The following is a 19,377-nucleotide window of genomic DNA, read 5'->3' as shown; positions in this document are numbered from 1 at the left end:
TGGTGGGCAGGTTGGCACCGATGATCTTTTCTGCAGACCTGACTGCCTGTTGGAGTCTGTTCTTATCCAGTTTGGTGGCCGATCCAAACCAGACAGTGATTGAAGTGCACAGAACAGACTCTATGACTGCAGTGTAGAACATGATCAGCAGCTCCTGAGGCAGGTTGTACTTCCTAAGCTGGCGCAGGAAGTACATCCTCTGCTGGGCCTTCTTGATGATGGTGTTGATGTTGGGTTCCCACTTCAGGTTCCGGGAGATTGTGGATCCCAGAAACCTGAAGGATTCCACAGCCAACACAGTACTGTTGTGTATGATGAGGGGGGGCAGTGCTGGGGGGCTCCTCCTGAAGTCCACTGTCATCTCCACGGTTTTAAGCGTGTTCAGCTCTAGGTTGTTGCGACCGCACCACAGGACCAGCTGTTCAACTTCCCGCCTATATGCAGACTCATCATCATCACGGATGAGCCAGATGACTGATGTGTCGTCTGCCAATTTTAGTTTAACAGATGGGTCTCGTGAGGTACAGTCGTTTGTGTAGAGGGAGAAGAGCAGTGGGGAGAGCACGCATCCCTGGGGTGCACCAGTGCTGACTGACCGGGTGCTGGATGTTGGCTGACCCAGCCTCACCTGCTGCTTCCTGTCTATCAGGAAGTTTGTGATCCACTGACAGGTGGAGGCAGGCACAGTGAGCTGGGTGAGTTTGGTGAGGAGGACTTCTGGAATGATGGTGTTGAACGCCGAGCTGAAGTCCACGAACAGCATCCTTGCATAAGTCCCTGGGGAGTCGAGGTGTTGCAGGATGTAGTGCAGCCCCATGTTAACTGCATCATCCACTGACCTGTTTGCCCGGTAGGCAAACTGCAGAGGGTCCAGCAGGGGGCCTGTGATGCCCTTCAGATGGGTCAATACCAGTCTCTCAAAGGATTTCATGACCACAGACGTCAGGGCCTGTAGTCATTCAGTCCAGTGATGGAGGATTTCTTGGGAACCGGGATGATGGTGGAGTGTTTGAAGCAGGAGGGGACTTCATACAGCTCCAGAGATCTGTTGAAGATCCGTGTGAAGATGGGGGCCAGCTGATCAGCGCAGGCTTTCAGACAGGAGGGAGACACACCATCTGGGCCTGGTGCCTTCCTTGTCTTCAGTCTCTGAAAGAGCTGGCACACATCCTCTTCACAGACCGTCAATGCCGGTGGGAAGTCGGTGGGGAGACAGGGGGAGGGGGGAGGTGATAACAGGGGGTGCAGATGATTGTGTGAAGTCTGGGTTGGAGCGGGTGAGGGGTGTGAATGTGGGGTGATCAAATCTCAGTAAAACACATTCAGTTCGTCAGCCAGTTGAGGGTTCTCCATGGAGTGGGGGGAGGATTTCCTGTAGTTGGTGATGTCCTGCAGGCCCCTCCACACTGACGCAGGGTCGTTAGCTGAAAACCTGTTTTTCAGCTTTTCAGAGTAGCTTCTCTTTGCTACTCTAATCTCCTTAGTCAGTGTGTTCTGGCCTGGTTGTACAGGATCCTGTCCCCACTCCTGAAGGCTTCCTCTTTGGCTTGACGAAGCTGCTTGAGCTTTGCTGTGAACCATGGTTTGTTGTTATTAAAGATGCGGTACGTTTTGGTGGGTACACACATGTCTTCGCAAAAACTGATATATGACGTCACAGTGTCCGTGAGTTCGTCCAGTGATGTAGATGCGGCCTCAAAAACACTCCAGTCAGTGCAGTTAAAGCAGGCCTGTAGTTCCAGCTTTGACTCGTTGGTCCATTTCCTCACAGTTTTCACCACAGGCTTTGCAGATTTTAGTTTCTGTCTGTAGCTTGGGACTGTAACCAGGCAGTGATCGGAGAGTCCCAAAGCTGCACGGGAAACAGAGCGGTATGCATTCTTTAGCGTTGTGTAGCAATGGTCGAGTGTATTTTTGTCCCTGGTGGGACACTTGATGTGCTGCCTGTATTTTTGCATTTCACGGCTGAGATTCGCTTTGTTGAAATCTCCAAGGATAATGAGAATAGAGAATGTATAGAAGGAGTAGGTGCCTTTAAAAAAGCTTGCACAGCAGACACACTGAGATGCTTCATGAACCACTTGCATTGCTGGACGGAAAGACAGCAATAAACTTCAGATGTACGCATCCAGCCTCCTGACTTTTGTTTATAAGTTAGAGACTTAAAGGGTTTTTTCAGACACTGCATAGGATCATCGTAATAACCAATGTACAATTACTACCTCAACCATATTTATTTATTTCACCCTTACTGTATAACTGTCATACTCATAAAGTATAGTATTTATTTATTCCTGCACTTCCTGGACTCTCATCTTCTTTGCACTATTCCTCATTGTATTTACTTTTTTAGACTTCTTGGACTGTTAGACCATTGCACTGTTGTATTGGTTTGCACTGTTCTATTGTTTGTGTTGTGATGTATATTTTGTGTAATATGTGTAAGCACACTGAGAGCCACTGTACCAAGACAAATTCCTTGTTTGTGCAAACTTACTTGGCCAATAAAACCTGATTCTGATTCTGATGGTTTAAATGCTAATTAACGAACAGTGTAGTAAACATGTGTTTTGGTGTTTTTGTATAAAAATACAGTAATTGTTAAAGAAAGGTAAGTGTGCAGAACTGACGATGAATGGGTGAATAACGAAATCTGAGTACTAGTTTAACTGAGAAAAGTGAAGGTATTTCAACAAACCAGTATTCAATAACTTACATTTATTACATATATTCACTCAATAACTTACAATATTCAGTAACTTTCCATTTCTGGATCTGGATCTTACTGAGTGGAATCTCTGTGTCAAAGAACTTGTTTTTTTTTCACTCGGCATATGACGCGTTCCGCATGCATCCTGAGGCGTGCAATGGCCTGGGTCTCCCTGACGTCACTATAGACCTTACACAGAGTCGTCATCAACATGAGTCATCAACCATGATGGCCATCCCAGGTCTCAAATGGGAAAGAATTACAGACTCTTGAATGATCAGTTTGAGAGTACAGTGAGACTTGTATGCAAGGAAAGGGTGATGATGGGCACTGCATAGTCCTTGAACTCCGCTGCTTAATGTCCTAGCATAGTGCATAGAAAGCTGCTCCACGTTGTAATAATTAGACTTACTAGACTGGTGGACTCCGTACCAGTCAGCAAAGTCATGCTGTTTTGAACCCAGTGCAAGATAGTTCAGAAACATGAACATCTTATCTATGTGCTGCAAGGCATCAGTCTGTACAAAACAAAAGTTACTATTTATTGTTGTTATTATTATTGTTGTTGTTTATGTTATTGATAGCCCTTAGTGCAGTGAAACTTGGCTCTGTGAAGGTTCCTCTCTGTGTGTCACACTGACCATAGATGGCAGCAAGGGCTCTAAGAAAGGCCCAGAAGCAGATCACATGAGGAGGTCATAAGATGCAAACCTAAAGGAATTGAATTCCGAAGTTACCATGTAAAACGTCATCGGTGTATCCAATGAATTACTTGCTTTTAGAACCAGCTAAAAGTAGGAAGTAGGCTATATACTATTTAACTTTATCTTTATGTTCTCAGGAGTCTGATCACAAAATTTCCGTTTCTAAAGGATGGGACGTATGCCTTCTATGGTAGTATTACTACTTAAGGCACATCCAACAATGATGCACTCTTGTATGATGATGATGTATTTGAGTTTGTTTATGATGTATTTTTGTGTTTGTCAAGACTTAAATGTCACAAAATGAACTATTGCTTTATTGCTTTATTACCCTGTTGGAATGCCTCCGCTATAAATTCAAGAAGGAGAGGATTCCACTTGTGAACGCTTCTGTCGTTCTCCAAATGAGGAAAGAATATGGGACCAAAAAGAGAGCAAACATCCTGTGAGGGCATTACCCCAGAATTGGAGGTATGTTTCCCTTTAACATCCTGTGAGGGCATTACCCCAGAACTGGAGGTATGTTTCCCTGTAACATCCCGTGAGGGCATTATCCCAGAACTGGAGGTATGTTTACCTGTAACTCTAGTTTTTTTTTTATTATGTCAAATTCCTTTATATTTGTTTTTTATCAGTTCTTGACAAATTGGGTATGTTGAAATTGACAAAAAGGGAAATTCCTACATGGTGTTACTTTAAAAACCTATTCCAACTCCTTCATGACATGCATAGTGGTTAATTTCAGCTTGCAAAAAGAAAGAAAGAGCGGCCAGAGTGTTCAATACAAATGCCATTGCATGATGCCATTTCCTCAGAGGAGGTATTTATTTCTCTCTTTCCCTCATTTCAATACTGTTGATCTACAAATAATCTGTGGCAAGTCTCAAAGACATACTGTAGCTATTCTATGACTGTCATTAATATTGGGAAGGATAACAAAAGTGACTACTGATTGATCACACCTGCTGTGCAATGTTGTGCTGTATTCTCAGGTTGTTTTAGACCTGGAAATAATTGGTGAGGATGACACCAGTTACCAGGACCACATTAATTCTATCAATTGGGAGATGGGCAAAAAGCATCCAGACCGAGGGCCAAATAAAAATCATGACGAGGGGGACTCTTTTCCAACGAAGAGAGGAAATGAACAGGCAACAGATTAACTGATGGAGCTGTTTGCATTTCTTGGAGTTCCCCAGCTAGTGAGTCAATTCCACTTGGGGCAGACAGCACAAACCTAAGACCTAACCTTGTGTTCAATGTATTATTGACTGATATGTTCTTCTGTTAAAGATGAGTAATGAAATGATGATGCGGTTTGGAAAAGACCTGCGGATGAATCTGAAGGCTGTGCTAAATGTGATGGCCCCCAACATCATCAGAGCTGCAAAGCAGGGCAACCAAAAAAATTCTCATCCAGCTTACTTGATGAGACAAAAGAGACAAAAAGAAAGGGGTTATATCATCTTCTTCTGTTATCACCAAATCTGAATACAGAGTTGTTGTTGCAGTGATTCTATGACCTGTATGAGTATAAAATCTGAATGGGCGTGAATACAGTAAATGTCTGTTAGCAGATGCTGCCCTGTTGCTGCCTGAATTGTTCAGAGAGAACACAGACTTCATCTACTGTGTGGAAGATGTAAGTGTTGTGTGTTCTTGTTCCATGGTTTTAATATACATATCAAGCAGTACCAATTTTCTTTACCCTGTTTGCTTTACTTGTGTCTTCTACACAGGAACCAATCAGCCCACACCCTATTGTTTTTCATGGCTCCATGAATGCCCTCAAGGCTGATATCATCAGCATCTATCTAGATAAAGTGACCATTCTTACTGCAAAATTACTGCAAGATCAGAGGCCCTAGAATTTCTTTTGGGCGTTTATTTTCTATTTAGCGTCTCATATATACACCCATTTTACACACTCACCTTCATGGAAAGATTTATATTCAATCTGCCATGCCAAAACAAAAAAGAAATAACCATTCCCTGTTGTCAAAATGCACAATTAATTGTCTTCATAGGATTCATTTTACTGTTTGTTATGAATAATATATTTACCGCCTATGCTATTACCACAGACCGTAAAAGACGGCTATTTCCCCAATTCATTTTCCCGTCAATGATTTGTCTCCTCCCTTACCGTCACTAAAGACGTGACGCAAGAAAATATATCGAAACTGCTCAAAACAATACGTTTCATCGCCCCCTGGAGAACAGAAATGGGGACTCCCAAAGTTCGGGAGATGCACTGAAATTGACCACACATTATTTTAATGTGGGGAAACATTGCACTGTCTGTTTACAACATTTCTCACCTGTTGGCCTCAACAACACAATTCTGGTCGTGTTTCAGATTATTTGAAACATCTGAGCAAGAAATGGTAAAGGGAGAGCAGACCCGTAAACTAGGCTACCTATAATTCCACACATTCCATTTAAGGATACCTAATAAAACTTTGGACAAAACTATTTTTTTCCGACCGTGAGCTACCTATTCTATGAGCTTTGGGTGTAGAGCAGACAATTCGTCGATAGACGCCGCTCTCTCACAGTCCTTGAGCCAGAGAATTCCTGCTTGAGTCTTCGCGCGTGTGGGCGTATCCGAATACGGAGTGCCATTTAAAAAGAAGCACAGCCGACACATTATCAGTGTCTGGACTGCGCGTTTACTGTTTTGATCTGGGAAATGAACAAAGATGATTTTTGTTGATATAACTCTTCTTTCTGAAAGGTAGGTCAAGTATTCTATCACAGCTAAGGTTTGCCATTTGCTGTTTCCGAGGCAGTGTTAGGCGATATAAAACGGTAGGCGAATGATTAAGTGATATTCTCTATTTAGTCTTAAATTGGTAAAAGTAATTTAAATGGAATTTTCAGCTTGAATTCTGTATTGTAGTCGTTTTCCAAATAATAGTCTGGTTTTTCGTTTGTTTGTTTATTTTGCTTTAATGAAGAGAAAATAATGTAAAATTAGACCATTCATGAATATCCCCAAATCTCAAATGGTCCACAGAACTTAAATGCAAGTGTTACATGGTAGTAGTTAATATAAATATTTGTGGCAAACATTTGTTCACTTTAATGTAGCATCTTATCAGTTGGGCACGCCATCTAAATAGCATGTCTTTCAGAAAATGTGTCATACTCTATTATTTTTTGTCCCCAACTTTTAGGACTGTACATAAATGTTCATGACTAACTGCAGTTAACCTGGAAATGTTTTTCAGAATGCAGATCATTTTGATATTAAAGGCATTTGGTTAATTTCTAAAATTCCACAACAACAAGTGGAATTGATGTGGAAGCAAATCCCTGAACGCAGAGTCCTGTTATGACAGGGCTCTCTTTGTAATCAATAATTTGTGCATGTTTGATTCTAAATTCATTCAATTAGATTTATGAATGTGATGATGACAGCGTATACCCTTGGGAAAGCTGCGCTGCCTTCCCCCTATACTGGATCTGCCGGTGGTCCAACACCGCATCCCTGTCACATTCCAGACAGTGAAAACCTCAAACGAGCTCAGTAAATCTCACTAAAGCCCTGTCTGAGGGGGGCGTGTGGTGGGGAGCGACTTAAGAGAGCCGCCTGCCTCCAGCAAGCCTTGGCAAGTGGATTTCCTGGCACCCTGAACGTGGGAGTGCAACCACAACTGCTTTTAATTGCCACTGTTTCGCTGAGCATGGACGAGGGAGATGGAACCACTCCAAGCTGCTGCTGAGATAGCTGTGTGGTGGAGCTTGCATCTTGATAGACAGCGGGGTGCTGCATGTACCGTGTGTACAGGTTACATACACAGCCCCTTTAATGGCCACACCCGGATGCTATGACAAAAATATTTCTTTGCTTTATCTAGATCTGTTAGCCTGTAATAATATCAGTCAATGTTTGTTTGTTTTTTTGTGCAAAGCACAACTGTTTTCAGTGTGTCTCAACAATCACAAAGAACAGTGAGTTGTGTATGAAGTGTAGTGACTGGATGTCTGGGTGAGTGAAAGTGGAGAGAATGCAAATGTGTGAGTTTGTAAATAGAAGTGTATGTGTGTGAGCATGTGTGCTTATGGAGGGGGCGGAATGTGAGTCTCAGTCTTCACTTCTGATGGTATTGCACAAAGCAGTGTTGGTTTGCTTTCAAACACAAAAATAACAGAGCACTTGCTAAACTTTCACCTGGACACACCCTTTGGACAGCGGTTGGACTGACCACGTGTAGAATGAGGTGTCCAGACGCACATCTGGTGTTGGTTGTGGAGCCCTTGTGCTATTGCGTTTCTGAGGTATGTGCGGAGTTGAGGACCACTGTTGGCTTGTTTCTAACTGCAGGCGACTGCCAGAGGAAACCTTTTGAGAGGCATTGATTTCTCTTGCAGTAAGCCACAGTCCCTCTTGTAAACCATCCAGGAATTTTACATAGGTCAAGCGGATATCTGAACAGGAGATGTTCTTGTGTGTAAGTGTACCAGCATATCTGACAGATCAGTGCCTCCCGTGTGCTCATGTCTAGGCAGTGATGAGTAAGGGGTATGGAACAGAAATCTTTGGTGGGCATCCTTGCTCGAACCACTGCATAGCTGAAAGAGGCTTGACTCCATAGGCATTGCTCAAGAGGTTCACACAGGTGTCATATCACTGTAATGCGATCAATGGATGTGCAATCAAAAGCTCCACAGCCTCTCTGCATCAGCCTTTTGTCTGATATCAAGGGAGCTCCTCCTGTATGATTTGGTCGGACAGTGCGGACCTACTGGATGCCTAGATTTGAACAAAGGCTCTGAAATAGGTTGAAACTGGTGAAGTAATCGTCACAAAAACCACAGAGAGATTTGGCTGTGTGATTGTTTTGTACAAAGTTGTCACCAGTTTGGCCCCCAGGTCCTCCTCAAGTGGATGCACCTTGATAGAGAAGAAAGTCATGGACAAATCATGTTTTCCAACAAGTATTAAACCATCACAATAACAATTATTTCTATGCAAATGAATTGCGGTGTTCTTTTTAACTGATTTTTTTTAGTTACGTTTTTTAACTTTTAGCCTTTGAAAAGCTGACCGATGTGATTCCACATGCTATGTCTGAATTCACGTATGTGGACCTCAACATTTTAGAACTACCAAACAAATTTGTTGTGCATAACATGTAGCAACCACGTGGTAGAGGTGGCTCTATGTGGTTAAATTAAGGACAGTTTGTTTTTGGTAACAGGATATGACATTTTAAAATGTGCTCTATCAAACAGTTGAGCTGACCATTAAAGGGTAGATAAATAATCATGAGCATTTTCACTTTTTAGTTGCTCTTTTGTTGTTATCCAAGGCTGCCATTATTTGTAATTGGAGTGTTCTTGTAGCCCAAACATCAAAGCCAAGTGCTTGATGTTTCCCAGATGATGACAGACTCCAGGGGGGCTGGGGTTCGCTAACAGAGGCAAAATCCAGGGAACATGTGATGGCCACCTGTGGCTTTTCTTGGGCCATATTTCGTTGCTAACGGCCCTTCAGATCAGCAATGCTGTGGTGTTTACAAAGTAGTGCAGCACTATCTCACAGATTCCCAGAAGAAGAGGAAGAGAGCAGCATTTGCATGCTTTGAGTTTTTAGTGCTATGACACTACCCAGAAACCAGTAAGTGGTATATATGTGAAGTACATCTTAGTGATACCCATACTACAAAATATGGTGATATGACTATCTGTGTAACAAACTATCAGTGTAATGTATATTATTAGCTACTGTGAAACACACACAAGGCATGGGGGAAATGAAACTGACCAATCAGCCATTCATTTTATTTATACTTCTTTAATAGGTAAACAAATTGACACGTGACGATATGAGTCACAACCTGAACAGTAGAAAGTCCCTGGAAGGCCAGGGACAGTAAATTGCTGGACAAGATGATCAGAAATGGTTTCATTTTTAGTTCAGTGTTGACTTCATGAAACTGTAAATTGATGCCAGAGATACTGGAGATCTATGTAAAAGGCAGACGGTCATCCTGTTTTCTGTAAGAGGTGATTCATTTTGATTGACACTTTTCTCTGTGGCTATGGAGCTCTGTCTCTGTCTTTTGGATCTGTGTGCTGTCCCCAAGAAACAGAGCATGAAAAAGAGAATGGGGCATGAAGGAAAAACAATAGGTCTCACAGACTAACTATCCTCCGGGTCCGGTAGAAAGAGGCCAGGGCACAATCTCGGCACCAGTGCCCTCAGCAAATCTAGTCATTGGTCACCTGTCTCTCAACCTTTTTTCTCTTCGCTCATGGGTGTCTGTGTTGTTTCCAGGGACTGGCGCATGCAAGAAAGGAGGCTGAGGAAAATCTGACTGCTGAAGACTTGTCACAGAGAGGGGGAAGCTGAATTGCATTGTAAGCACCTTTCTCACTTCTCAAAACTCTTGAGTTACCCCCTGCCTCCTGACCTGAAACTGTCAATGGAGTAGTAGAGAGGATTATGTCATCATGATTCACACACAGACAGTTCAAGCTCTGTATGTGTGGTTTTGGCACTTGAGCTGTTTTGTTTACACTTACTAGACTGGGGACTCAGATTCTCAGATGTTCATGACAAAGTATCAGGCAGAGTATCACCTGTTAAATAACACTGTCAAATAACCATCAGTCATTGTAAGTCCTACTCAAGTTTTCATCAGTGGCAACCAATATGCAATGTAGTTGTAGTTCAAATTTGGTGATGTTATTTTTGTTTTCATTGTTGTGCCGTGAAATGCTTGTATATATAATGTCCTAATCTGTTGGTTGTAACCTCCACAGACCAAGATGTTTGAATCTTACTGGTGTCCGTGCTTCTATCTGTGGTTATTTCTGCTGCTGTTACCCAGATTACAAGGTGACCAGCTGCGCTTTCATTTTGATCAAATAACATATGTTTTCATAGGACAAAAGCAAGCGTCAGTAATTGTGGTTTTTGAAAGATGTCATGTAATTTAACTGCTACCACCTCCACAGTTAAATATAACTGACTATACTGGGGTGAAATTACAGAGTTAGTCCCTCTCAACTCCCACCCATCTTCTTCAAAGTTTTTTGCCACTAATAACATCTGCCTGCATCAAACTCCTTCCTTGTCACTTGACTCAATCTGCCTTCTGATTCATCACAGTTTTGGGTGATGTCAGCGCTCCGCTACGCCTGCAAGCCGTCGCTGGGCAACCCTTCATGATTGGCTGCAACATCACAATAGGCACGGGGCAGTCGCTGTCGCAGGTGCGCTGGTTGGATGCCCATGATCGCACCATCCTCTCTTACCTTGCGGATGAGCCAAGCAGGGTGACTGGGTCTATCCGTGTGGAGCTGGCCACCTTCCACAGTCACACCAGCGCCATCAGGATCAAGAAAGCCGGACCTCAGGACGAGGGCTGCTACCGGTGCATATTTGACGTCTACCCCACTGGGCAGCAAGAGGGGAGGACCTGCCTCTCTGTCTTGAGTACGATTTTTAACTCCTTATTTATATTTTCTTTGTTGTGATCACATAGCCTTACATTTTTAAGAGTCTGACCGTGAGCTTTTGGAATGAATTACGCAGAATTAAAGCCAAATGTTATCCGTTGCCAGCTTTAAGGAAGCATGGGTGATGGTTAAATGTACCAAAAATGTTTCCTCTATGTTTTTATTTAGTTTGACTTTAAATGTGTGCACCTTCAGCATTTTAGTTTGTATAGTCCATATATGAAGATCATCTTAGAAACTATCAGTATTTTGACTGTGGTCTAGTACTGACATCAACTGGAAGCCTGCAGGGTTTCCCTTTAAGTTGTGACAACTACTTCTGGAACCTGCTCACCCAGTATGGGAACAGGCTGGCACAGCATCCGTTTTATTTCCGGAGCTGAAGTCAAAGGCCAGTGAATGTTCAAGGTAATGCAAATAGCTTTATTGGAAATGGCACAAGCTCAAAGTCACACATCAAGTTCAGAATGCACCATTGGCCCCTCACTAAGTGGCTTGTTTCCCCACCGTGAGCGAGAACTGAACTTGAAACTCAGTTGCTGGGAACTGGTGAGAGATATTTCTGGATGTTGGTTTTGGGTTGGGTTGGGCTGCACGCTGAATGCAAGTGTCAGACCCTTTTGGGACTGTGGGGCTGAGGACTGATGAGAGGCACAAGTGGTGCAGTTGGAATAACAGGAAGTGGGACGAGGCCTGTGTCCTCACAGACAGGTCAGAGAGGAGATAACACCAATTGCATGCATCCCACCTACCTCTGGTTTGCTCACAGAAGCAGAAGGTGACCAGGAAACAACACAGACACTGTGCCTGAATGGACACTTAAGGGTCACTGGGAGGGAAATCACAAACCACCATAACCACGTGACCAGCATTTTTGCCGGAAGAGCTTAGGCTGGAGTGGAAAACCACAGATGGTGTGGAATGTACCTCACTTTTGAGTGTCTGTTTAGTTTACATAACAGAGTTGTGAAGTATACAATGAGTTCCAGCCGAAACTAAACGTAGTTGAGGGCACTTCAAAGGTGCATGAGTAACCACCTTCCTAACTACTTTTTTGAGTTGATTTTCTACTCTTTCTCTCACCCTCTCACTTACTAAACTCTCTCTCTCTCTCTCTCTCTCTCTCTCTCTCTCTCTTTCTTTCCTTCTCCCAGCAAGGGTAGACCTTGAGGGGAATAAGACGGTGGTGAGTGGGAAGCACACCACCCTTACCTGCCGCTACGCCCTGGGTGACAGGGTGCAGCAGGTCTTGTGGACTAAGACGGCGGAGCAGGGAGACACCACCACCGTGGCCTCCTACGCCAAGCAGGACAGCCCAATCGTAGAGGAGCCCTTCCAGGGCCACGTAACTATAAGCCACACCCTGGATCGTACCGAGCTCTCCCTGCGGCCCGTGAGCACAGAGGATGAGGGCTGCTACACCTGTGAGTTCCACACGTACCCAGAAGGCACCAGGAGCGCCACCGCCTGCCTCAAAGTTTACGGTATGTTTATGGAGTTAGCTGGTTTTCTCACCATTGTCAGTTCAAGGGAGGGAAACTGAACACGTAGTAATCACTTCTAAAAGAGGCCTTTGAAAGAGTGAAAGGATGTGATTTTTCAACAATATATATGAAAGTTATCCAGTTAGATGGTTTCCGCACGTAAGAACAACTGTCAACTGTCATTAAGGATGTGGAATTTCAGCAGTGCATATGAGAGCAGATGAATACATGTGTGTGTTCAGTAGCTCTCACCCAGTCCAATTTAAATGTAAACAACACATTGTGAGGGGAATCCAGAAAGCTGGCCTGGTCAGCAAAAAGCAAAACATATTTCTTCATACAGCCATAAAAGAGCGCATGAGTTTGAATCAAATCTAATAGCATCCAACCATGTTTGCACTGGAGACCCATGCCAAGCCAATGTCATGATCAATCGCATTATTGCCGCAATGGCTTTTGGGACAGAAATAAATCTGTTGAGTGTACCTGAGTGCTTTTTGTCAGATTTCGGATGTGCACCACCATACCATATCCTTCCCTACCTGCTGTGGCTGTTTAAAGTGGCTATTGTTGTAGAGCACAATATTTTCTCAGCTTAAACAATTACAATTTGTCAGTGTTGACCAAAAAAGCACAATGCTGGATTGTGATGGGCCTGCCAAAGAGAGGCTGGTCATTTAGGGCTCGGCACATTGCCATGACAGTAGGGCTGTTTCCCCCAACACTGGGCCTTTCTTTCAGGCCCTTTCTCGCTCTCTCCTCTTTCCCCTGCCAGCTTGAGTCCCACAGTGCTGCTTTTGGCATCGGCCACTGCATCACTGAAATGTCAAACAAGAGGTGGACCGAAAGTTTATTCTTTCTTTCTTTCTCTCTTTCTCTCTTTCTCTCTTTCTCTCTCTCTCTCTCTCTCTCCCTTTGTCTTTCTTCCTCTCCTCTCTATGTCTTTCTCTCACTCTCTCTGCATGTCTTTCTCTTGTCTCTTTTCCATCCACCATGCTCTCTCTCTCTCTCTCTCTCTCTGTGTCTTCTTTGTGACGTTTCTTGCCAAATAAATACAGAGTCTGGGACCAACAGACATGACCTATGTCTGATGATGACCGACTATGAACTCAGTCCTGACAACCATGCTTTCTGTTGTCTGATTCTGTCAGAGAAAAAAAACAGCGACGGTAGACAGTGGATAACACTACAAAAGAATCAGACCATATGTGATGACAACACATGGAAAGACACGTCTAACACAATAAACACACACACACACACACACACACACACACACACACACACACACACACACACTATTAGATCAGACTGTATCAGTGTTTTTTTTGTGTTGTGCAAAAATTCAATAATTGCTTGGGCGTGGTATCCTTACTATAGTTTCAAAGCTTGTTTCCACCCCTTCATCATTTATGATGAATAACTCACTATTAAGTGTATGTGTGTCTTTCTTTCAGTTCTCCCTAAACCTGAGGTAACCCATGTAACCGTGTCTCCTGGTGTCGTCGAGGTGAACTGCACCACAGTGTCTCGACCAGCCTCCAAGATCTCCTGGAACGTGGAGGGGGACAACCGCACCATGGGCCCCTCCGTGTCCTCATACTTCGAGCAGGGAGATGGCACCACCCTGGTCGTCAGCTCCATCCTCGTCCAAGACCGTCTCATTGTGGACAAGACCATCAAGTGTCTGGTTCATCACCAAGGCCTGCAGTCTGTGGCCTCTGTTGCTGTAAACAAGGGTAAGTGACTGTGAGCAGACATTGAAATTCCAGGTGTTGGATGTAAAATGAGCCAACCATCTGGATTTTCTCTTTAGCACAATCTTTCTGCCGTATTGTAGACGCAATGAACAGGTGGGTATGTACCATGGTGGTAGTTACATTATCTGGTTGCTTTGGGATTTTGACTAGAAATGTGTTATTTCCTGGTATTTTAATTTGCATTCAGTAAATAGGGAAGAGGACACCAAAGATTGTTTTAGGTTTCCGAAAACAAGGAGTACATTTACATTTATACTTTGAAATTGTAGTGCAACTGTTCTGTGCGTGTGTATATGTGTGAGGGTGAGTATGAGTTGCTAATTTTCTGTGACTGTGTTTGTATTACAGTCAGACGCACACATGTAATTCTCATCATCATGATGTGTGTCACCGTGACGCTTCTCTTGTGCCTGTGTGTATGTGTGAGCAAGTGTTCACCATGCTGACGCCTTCAGTAGGTAAGCCTTTACACAGTTATTCATGCATACATACAAACACAAACTTTCACTTCTGTTCACACCATAATATTTCAAAAACCTCATTTCAGTAATTCAAAATCAAATACTCTGAATCCACACATAAATAATGTTCCTTCACACTTTTAATACTAAAACAAGGTTGTGTTGGTCAGGGGAAAAAGTCAGTAGCCTGGCTATAGTTTGTGCTACATGTGTTCTTAACTGCAATCATACGGCTAAAACACTGTGGACACACAAGGACTTGAAGATCAGCTCACTTCAGCCAGAACTCAGTGGGGAAGCACGGGCCAGTTTATAAGCGGTAGTGATATTTATGGTACCCATAGCCTTCGGTTTCCATGGAAACTGGATTTTTGTGTTTGAGTGAAACCAAATCTGTTTACCTGTCCAAGAGGTTTTTTGGACCTTGGCTTGATTTGACGGAGAGCTCTTGGTTTGAGATGTCTGTAAACTTTCCTGGGGATTTTTGTACCTGTAAGAGGATGTTGGAAAGGCTTACCAGTGCTTTGGTATTTAACACCTCCATCTGAAAGATCCTGATCCCATCATCCCTGAGATTTGGCCTTTGACCTTTGCACCTTATACACTTTAGTGTGACTGGGTGTGTTCTGTTCCTCGGGGTGAGAACAACTAGCAAAGCGCATCTGACAACTGTGAAGGCTGTCCTGATAAAGTGATCATCCACATGATTAAAATTAGGATAATTTCTGTCTCTTTCTTTCCTTTTCTCTTCTATTTCTTTTTCTTTCTTTCTTAATTTCTTTCTTTCTTTCTTTTGTTTCTAATGGTCTGTCCTGCTTTCTTGCTTCCATGTATTCAAGGTTTCTTTCTGACTGACTGTTTCTTTCTCTTTCATTACTTGTGTATGCACACTCACTCACACACACACACACACACACACACACACACACACACACACACACACACACACACACACACACACACACACACACACACACACAAACTCATTCAGTTTGAATTGAATTGCTCATTCAGTCTGGGCCCTTCCCTAGCACCATAACCCCATCCCCCACCCCGGCACTGGTCCAGTTTCAGTCTTCTGCCCTCAGGGTGGCCAAATTATCACTAGGGGCCTCAAATAGGAAAGAAAGACTTGTCCGGATGCCCGGGGGAACAACAAAAAGCCCTCCACAAGAAAGTTCAGGCTCTCTATGGAGTTGGATTCAGCATTGTAGCCTACAGTTGAGAATGTTTATTTGTAAATGCCTTTCTTGTTTGTATGTTTCTCAAACTCAAACTAAATCATTGTGCCCCTTTTTACTTGGGTCTTGAATTTGTTGTTGATATTATTACTGTTATTATTTGTTTCTCTCCAAGGCCTGTTAGAATAATTTGACTTGTGACAGTACTTCCTCAGTCTTTGTCTTTGTGCTCATTCTCAAAAGGTCTCCTAACTTACTGTTGCTTTGTATAAAAGCATCCAAATGAATACATGTAAATGTAAATGCAAAGACAGAGACTTCAGGGTGGGTAAGGAATCAGTCTTTCTTGTGTGTGGGAGTTACAGAGTAAACCTTTGACATCTAGCTTCCACCTACTTTATTCCTTTGTGTTTGATGAAAGAGAGCCTTCCACAGAAGTCTGCTATCTCTACCACCTAAGCTTATCTAAGATGTGCTGTGTGTGCAGTTCATGAGGTCAGCTCTGACCTCTACTGGCCGTTAACAGAAAGATCAAGTAATGTGTCAGTGTGTGTGTGTGCCAGTGTGTGGTGGGTAGGGGTGTTGTGAGTGGCTGGGGGGCAGTGTAAGCGAGAAATTGAGTGAATCGTGAGAGTGACTCAGTATTCCTTAAGTTGAATGCAGTTCAAAATCCCATGAGAGATTCAATTTCTCAGAACTCAAGTGAGGCAACACCTAAAACTAGGCTGGCCATGTCACCTTTCACGTGTCAAAAGTCACTGGAGAATGACATGAGCAAGATGACATATTAGACTTACATAATCCTGGAAGAGACATTTAAGGGAAATCCAAGAACACCATTTCAGTTTCAGCATTAAGGAAGTCAGCTGTCTTCCAAAAGAACCTCAGGGAGTTTTCTGTCCTTCCCTTCCTGGTGTTGTTTACTCTGCCTTCCAGTAACCTCTTCTATTCACGAGTCTTGCCAAGTTGTTTATCGTTTACAGTGTAACTTTCACTTCCTTATTGACACTGTTGACATGTGCTTCCCCATGTGGTAGCAACATCAGGGACAGTTTGATAAGGACTGGTTGGAAAATCAGGGACTTTTTAGGCAGTACTGTCATGCTTGAGGGACATTTTGTGTGCAGCATATCTAGTTAATCAGCTGAGTCATATTTCAGATTTACTTCACTGCCTATTCATTAATATTTATGGTTGTAGTAATTAGCAGATGCTTTACACAGACACAAAACAAGAAACAATATAAAGTATCAATTAAAAGCACTTACATATTTTTTTTATAAATGAGCAGACAAATAACTATCCACATATTTCTTTCTCTCCCTCCCTTTTGCTCTTTTTCCTCAGAATACCCTTTGCCAGGATAATAGAAGAATGCTGCTATGATTGACAGTAACCTCAACAATATGCACTTCAAGCCCAAGGAGGAACATGAACAGCATGGCCCGTGGGACCTTCTTTCAAGAAAACCTGAAGTGACTGCACTTTATCACTTTGACCGAATCAGCACATGGCATCCTGAGAACATGTTAGAAAAACAAAAGCACTGCTAACATATTTCATCTGACATTATTTTCAGAACTGGACTCCTCTTAGTATGCTCATTAGGACAGAGGCTAGAAGCTTTGTAAATATTTTGGGGGAAAATATCAATGAGCCCAGAGCAGAAGTCATTTTGTGGAAATCGAGACAGGACAGGTTGTCTTTCAATGCCCACTGCACCTTGCCAGAGCCCTGCACCTTGCCTAAGCACTACACCCTTTCAGACTTAGTATTTGTTGTAACCATTTTTCCATCATTAGTTTAACATAAACCTGCCTTATCAGGAGGATCCTTCTCAGTCAAGAGGAGTCTCTGTTAGACTGTGATAAGTCATGCTGCATGGTGCCTCTGGGAATGAAGTGGTGTGTCATACAGTGTTAAAGAGAGAGAGTGAGAGAGAGAGCTAGTGGAGGGCTAAACATTTGCTCTCATTTGCACACACATACACACACACACACACACAAATAAAAACTGGCATACACAAACAACACAGGCAAAAACAAATACAAACACACACATACACACACACATTACTAATGCAGTGACACACATTCACGCACACACACAAACACATACATACACACACACACACACACACACACACACACACACACACACACACACACATGCACATAAATTCATTTTTGGTCTGTGCATCTCCACTAGAGGGATGTGTGCCTCTATGTCAAAGGACTAATACAACCCACGATTCCAAGGCTAATGTTGTGAAACACAACTAAAAGTTGACTGATGATAAAGCTATTCAATGTAATGAAGTATTGGATATGTATTGCATAGATTTATTTATATCTACATTTGAGTAAAGATATGGGTTGGTAGCAGGTCTACAATTAGCAAAATAACTAACTCAAAGGGTGGATCGAACAATGCCATGGTGTTACAGTTCACATTTTCCATTTCAAACATTCTGTAATATAATTTTGCAATAAATTGACAAAGTAATTTTTTTTAACTAGTGGATACGCATGTGTGACTTGCTGTTTATTCAGTGAGATCTTGTGTTCTTTAAAGTGTCTGTGTCCATTTCTACACACCTGAAAGAAGGGAAATGAAAGTGTGGCAATGCAATGGTCACGTACATCTAGAGGCTAGAGAAACTAACATTCTGTTGACGTAGACTCAGGAGGCCAAGGGCTAATCAGAGCATGACACATGCAAATACCTCAGAGAACAGAAACCTTTTGCTCTCACTACTGTCAGGATTTGTTCTGTTTTTGCTATTTGTGTTTGCATTTCCTATATACGTTAGAGATACTAAGTTTGTGTGTGTTTGCTTGTGTGCACAGTAGTTACTAGGGCAAGTACTGTAAAAGTTACAGTTATAAATTGTCTACTTCGGGTCCTGTAGGTGTAGTGAAGCTCATTGCCTTTATTCACTCAATATAGTTAACAACAGAAATCTGGAATAGGCTATTTGCATCTGATGAGGTATTCCATACTGTCAGCATGAACACAAGAACACAAAGACCGTCTGAGAGCACAATCTCCTAATTGTATGGGGCCTAGTGGATGAAGCATACACCAGGGGTGACATCAGTTATGAGCTTTTCTCGCTACTCTCTGCTATGTCTCTCTGTTATGTCATGTTGACACTTTGTTCCTACTCATGCTTATACTGCACAGCAAAGTGAAAGAGTCTTACAGTGGAAGGACTAGAAGTGCTAAACTGAAACAGATTCATATTTTTTATAAAAAAAAATTACGAAGAACATCAAAAGAAATGCAATGGTTCAATGCAATATTATGTACTATCTGATCTTTTTTAAATTCAATTCAATTACATTCATAGCATGTATTAGTAGTCCTTATTGACACTGTTAACATGTGCTTCCCCATGTGGTAGCAACATCAGGGACAGTTTGATAAGGACTGGTTGGAAAATCAGGGACTTTTTAGGCAGTACTGTCATGCTTGAGGGACATTTTGTGTGCATCATATCTAGTTGATCAGCTGAGTCATATTTCAGATTTACTTCACTGCCTATTCATTAATATTTATGGTTGTAGTAATCAGCAGATGCTTTACACAGACACAAAACAAG

At 42.7% G+C, this 19,377-nt stretch overlaps 1 protein-coding gene across 1 annotated transcript; it reads left to right on the top strand.

Moving 5' to 3' along the window:
* The first annotated feature begins 6,046 nt into the window (after nt 1-6,046).
* LOC105911650 (OX-2 membrane glycoprotein-like) lies at nt 6,047-17,824 on the top strand. Its single transcript, XM_031558792.2, has 8 exons — nt 6,047-6,151; nt 9,701-9,783; nt 10,189-10,264; nt 10,538-10,864; nt 12,042-12,371; nt 13,829-14,110; nt 14,480-14,589; nt 17,121-17,824. The coding sequence occupies exons 3-7, from the start codon at nt 10,195-10,197 to the stop codon at nt 14,575-14,577; spliced, it is 1,107 nt and encodes a 368-aa protein (XP_031414652.1). The 5' UTR covers nt 6,047-6,151; nt 9,701-9,783; nt 10,189-10,194; the 3' UTR covers nt 14,578-14,589; nt 17,121-17,824.
* Nucleotides 17,825-19,377: the final 1,553 nt, after the last annotated feature.

The sequence above is a fragment of the Clupea harengus genome, chromosome 21 (genome assembly GCF_900700415.2).
Source record: "Clupea harengus chromosome 21, Ch_v2.0.2, whole genome shotgun sequence".
NCBI lineage: Eukaryota > Metazoa > Chordata > Actinopteri > Clupeiformes > Clupeidae > Clupea > Clupea harengus.
The sequence above is the reverse complement of the archived record's forward strand: the minus strand, read 5'-3'. Positions and strand labels throughout refer to the sequence as shown.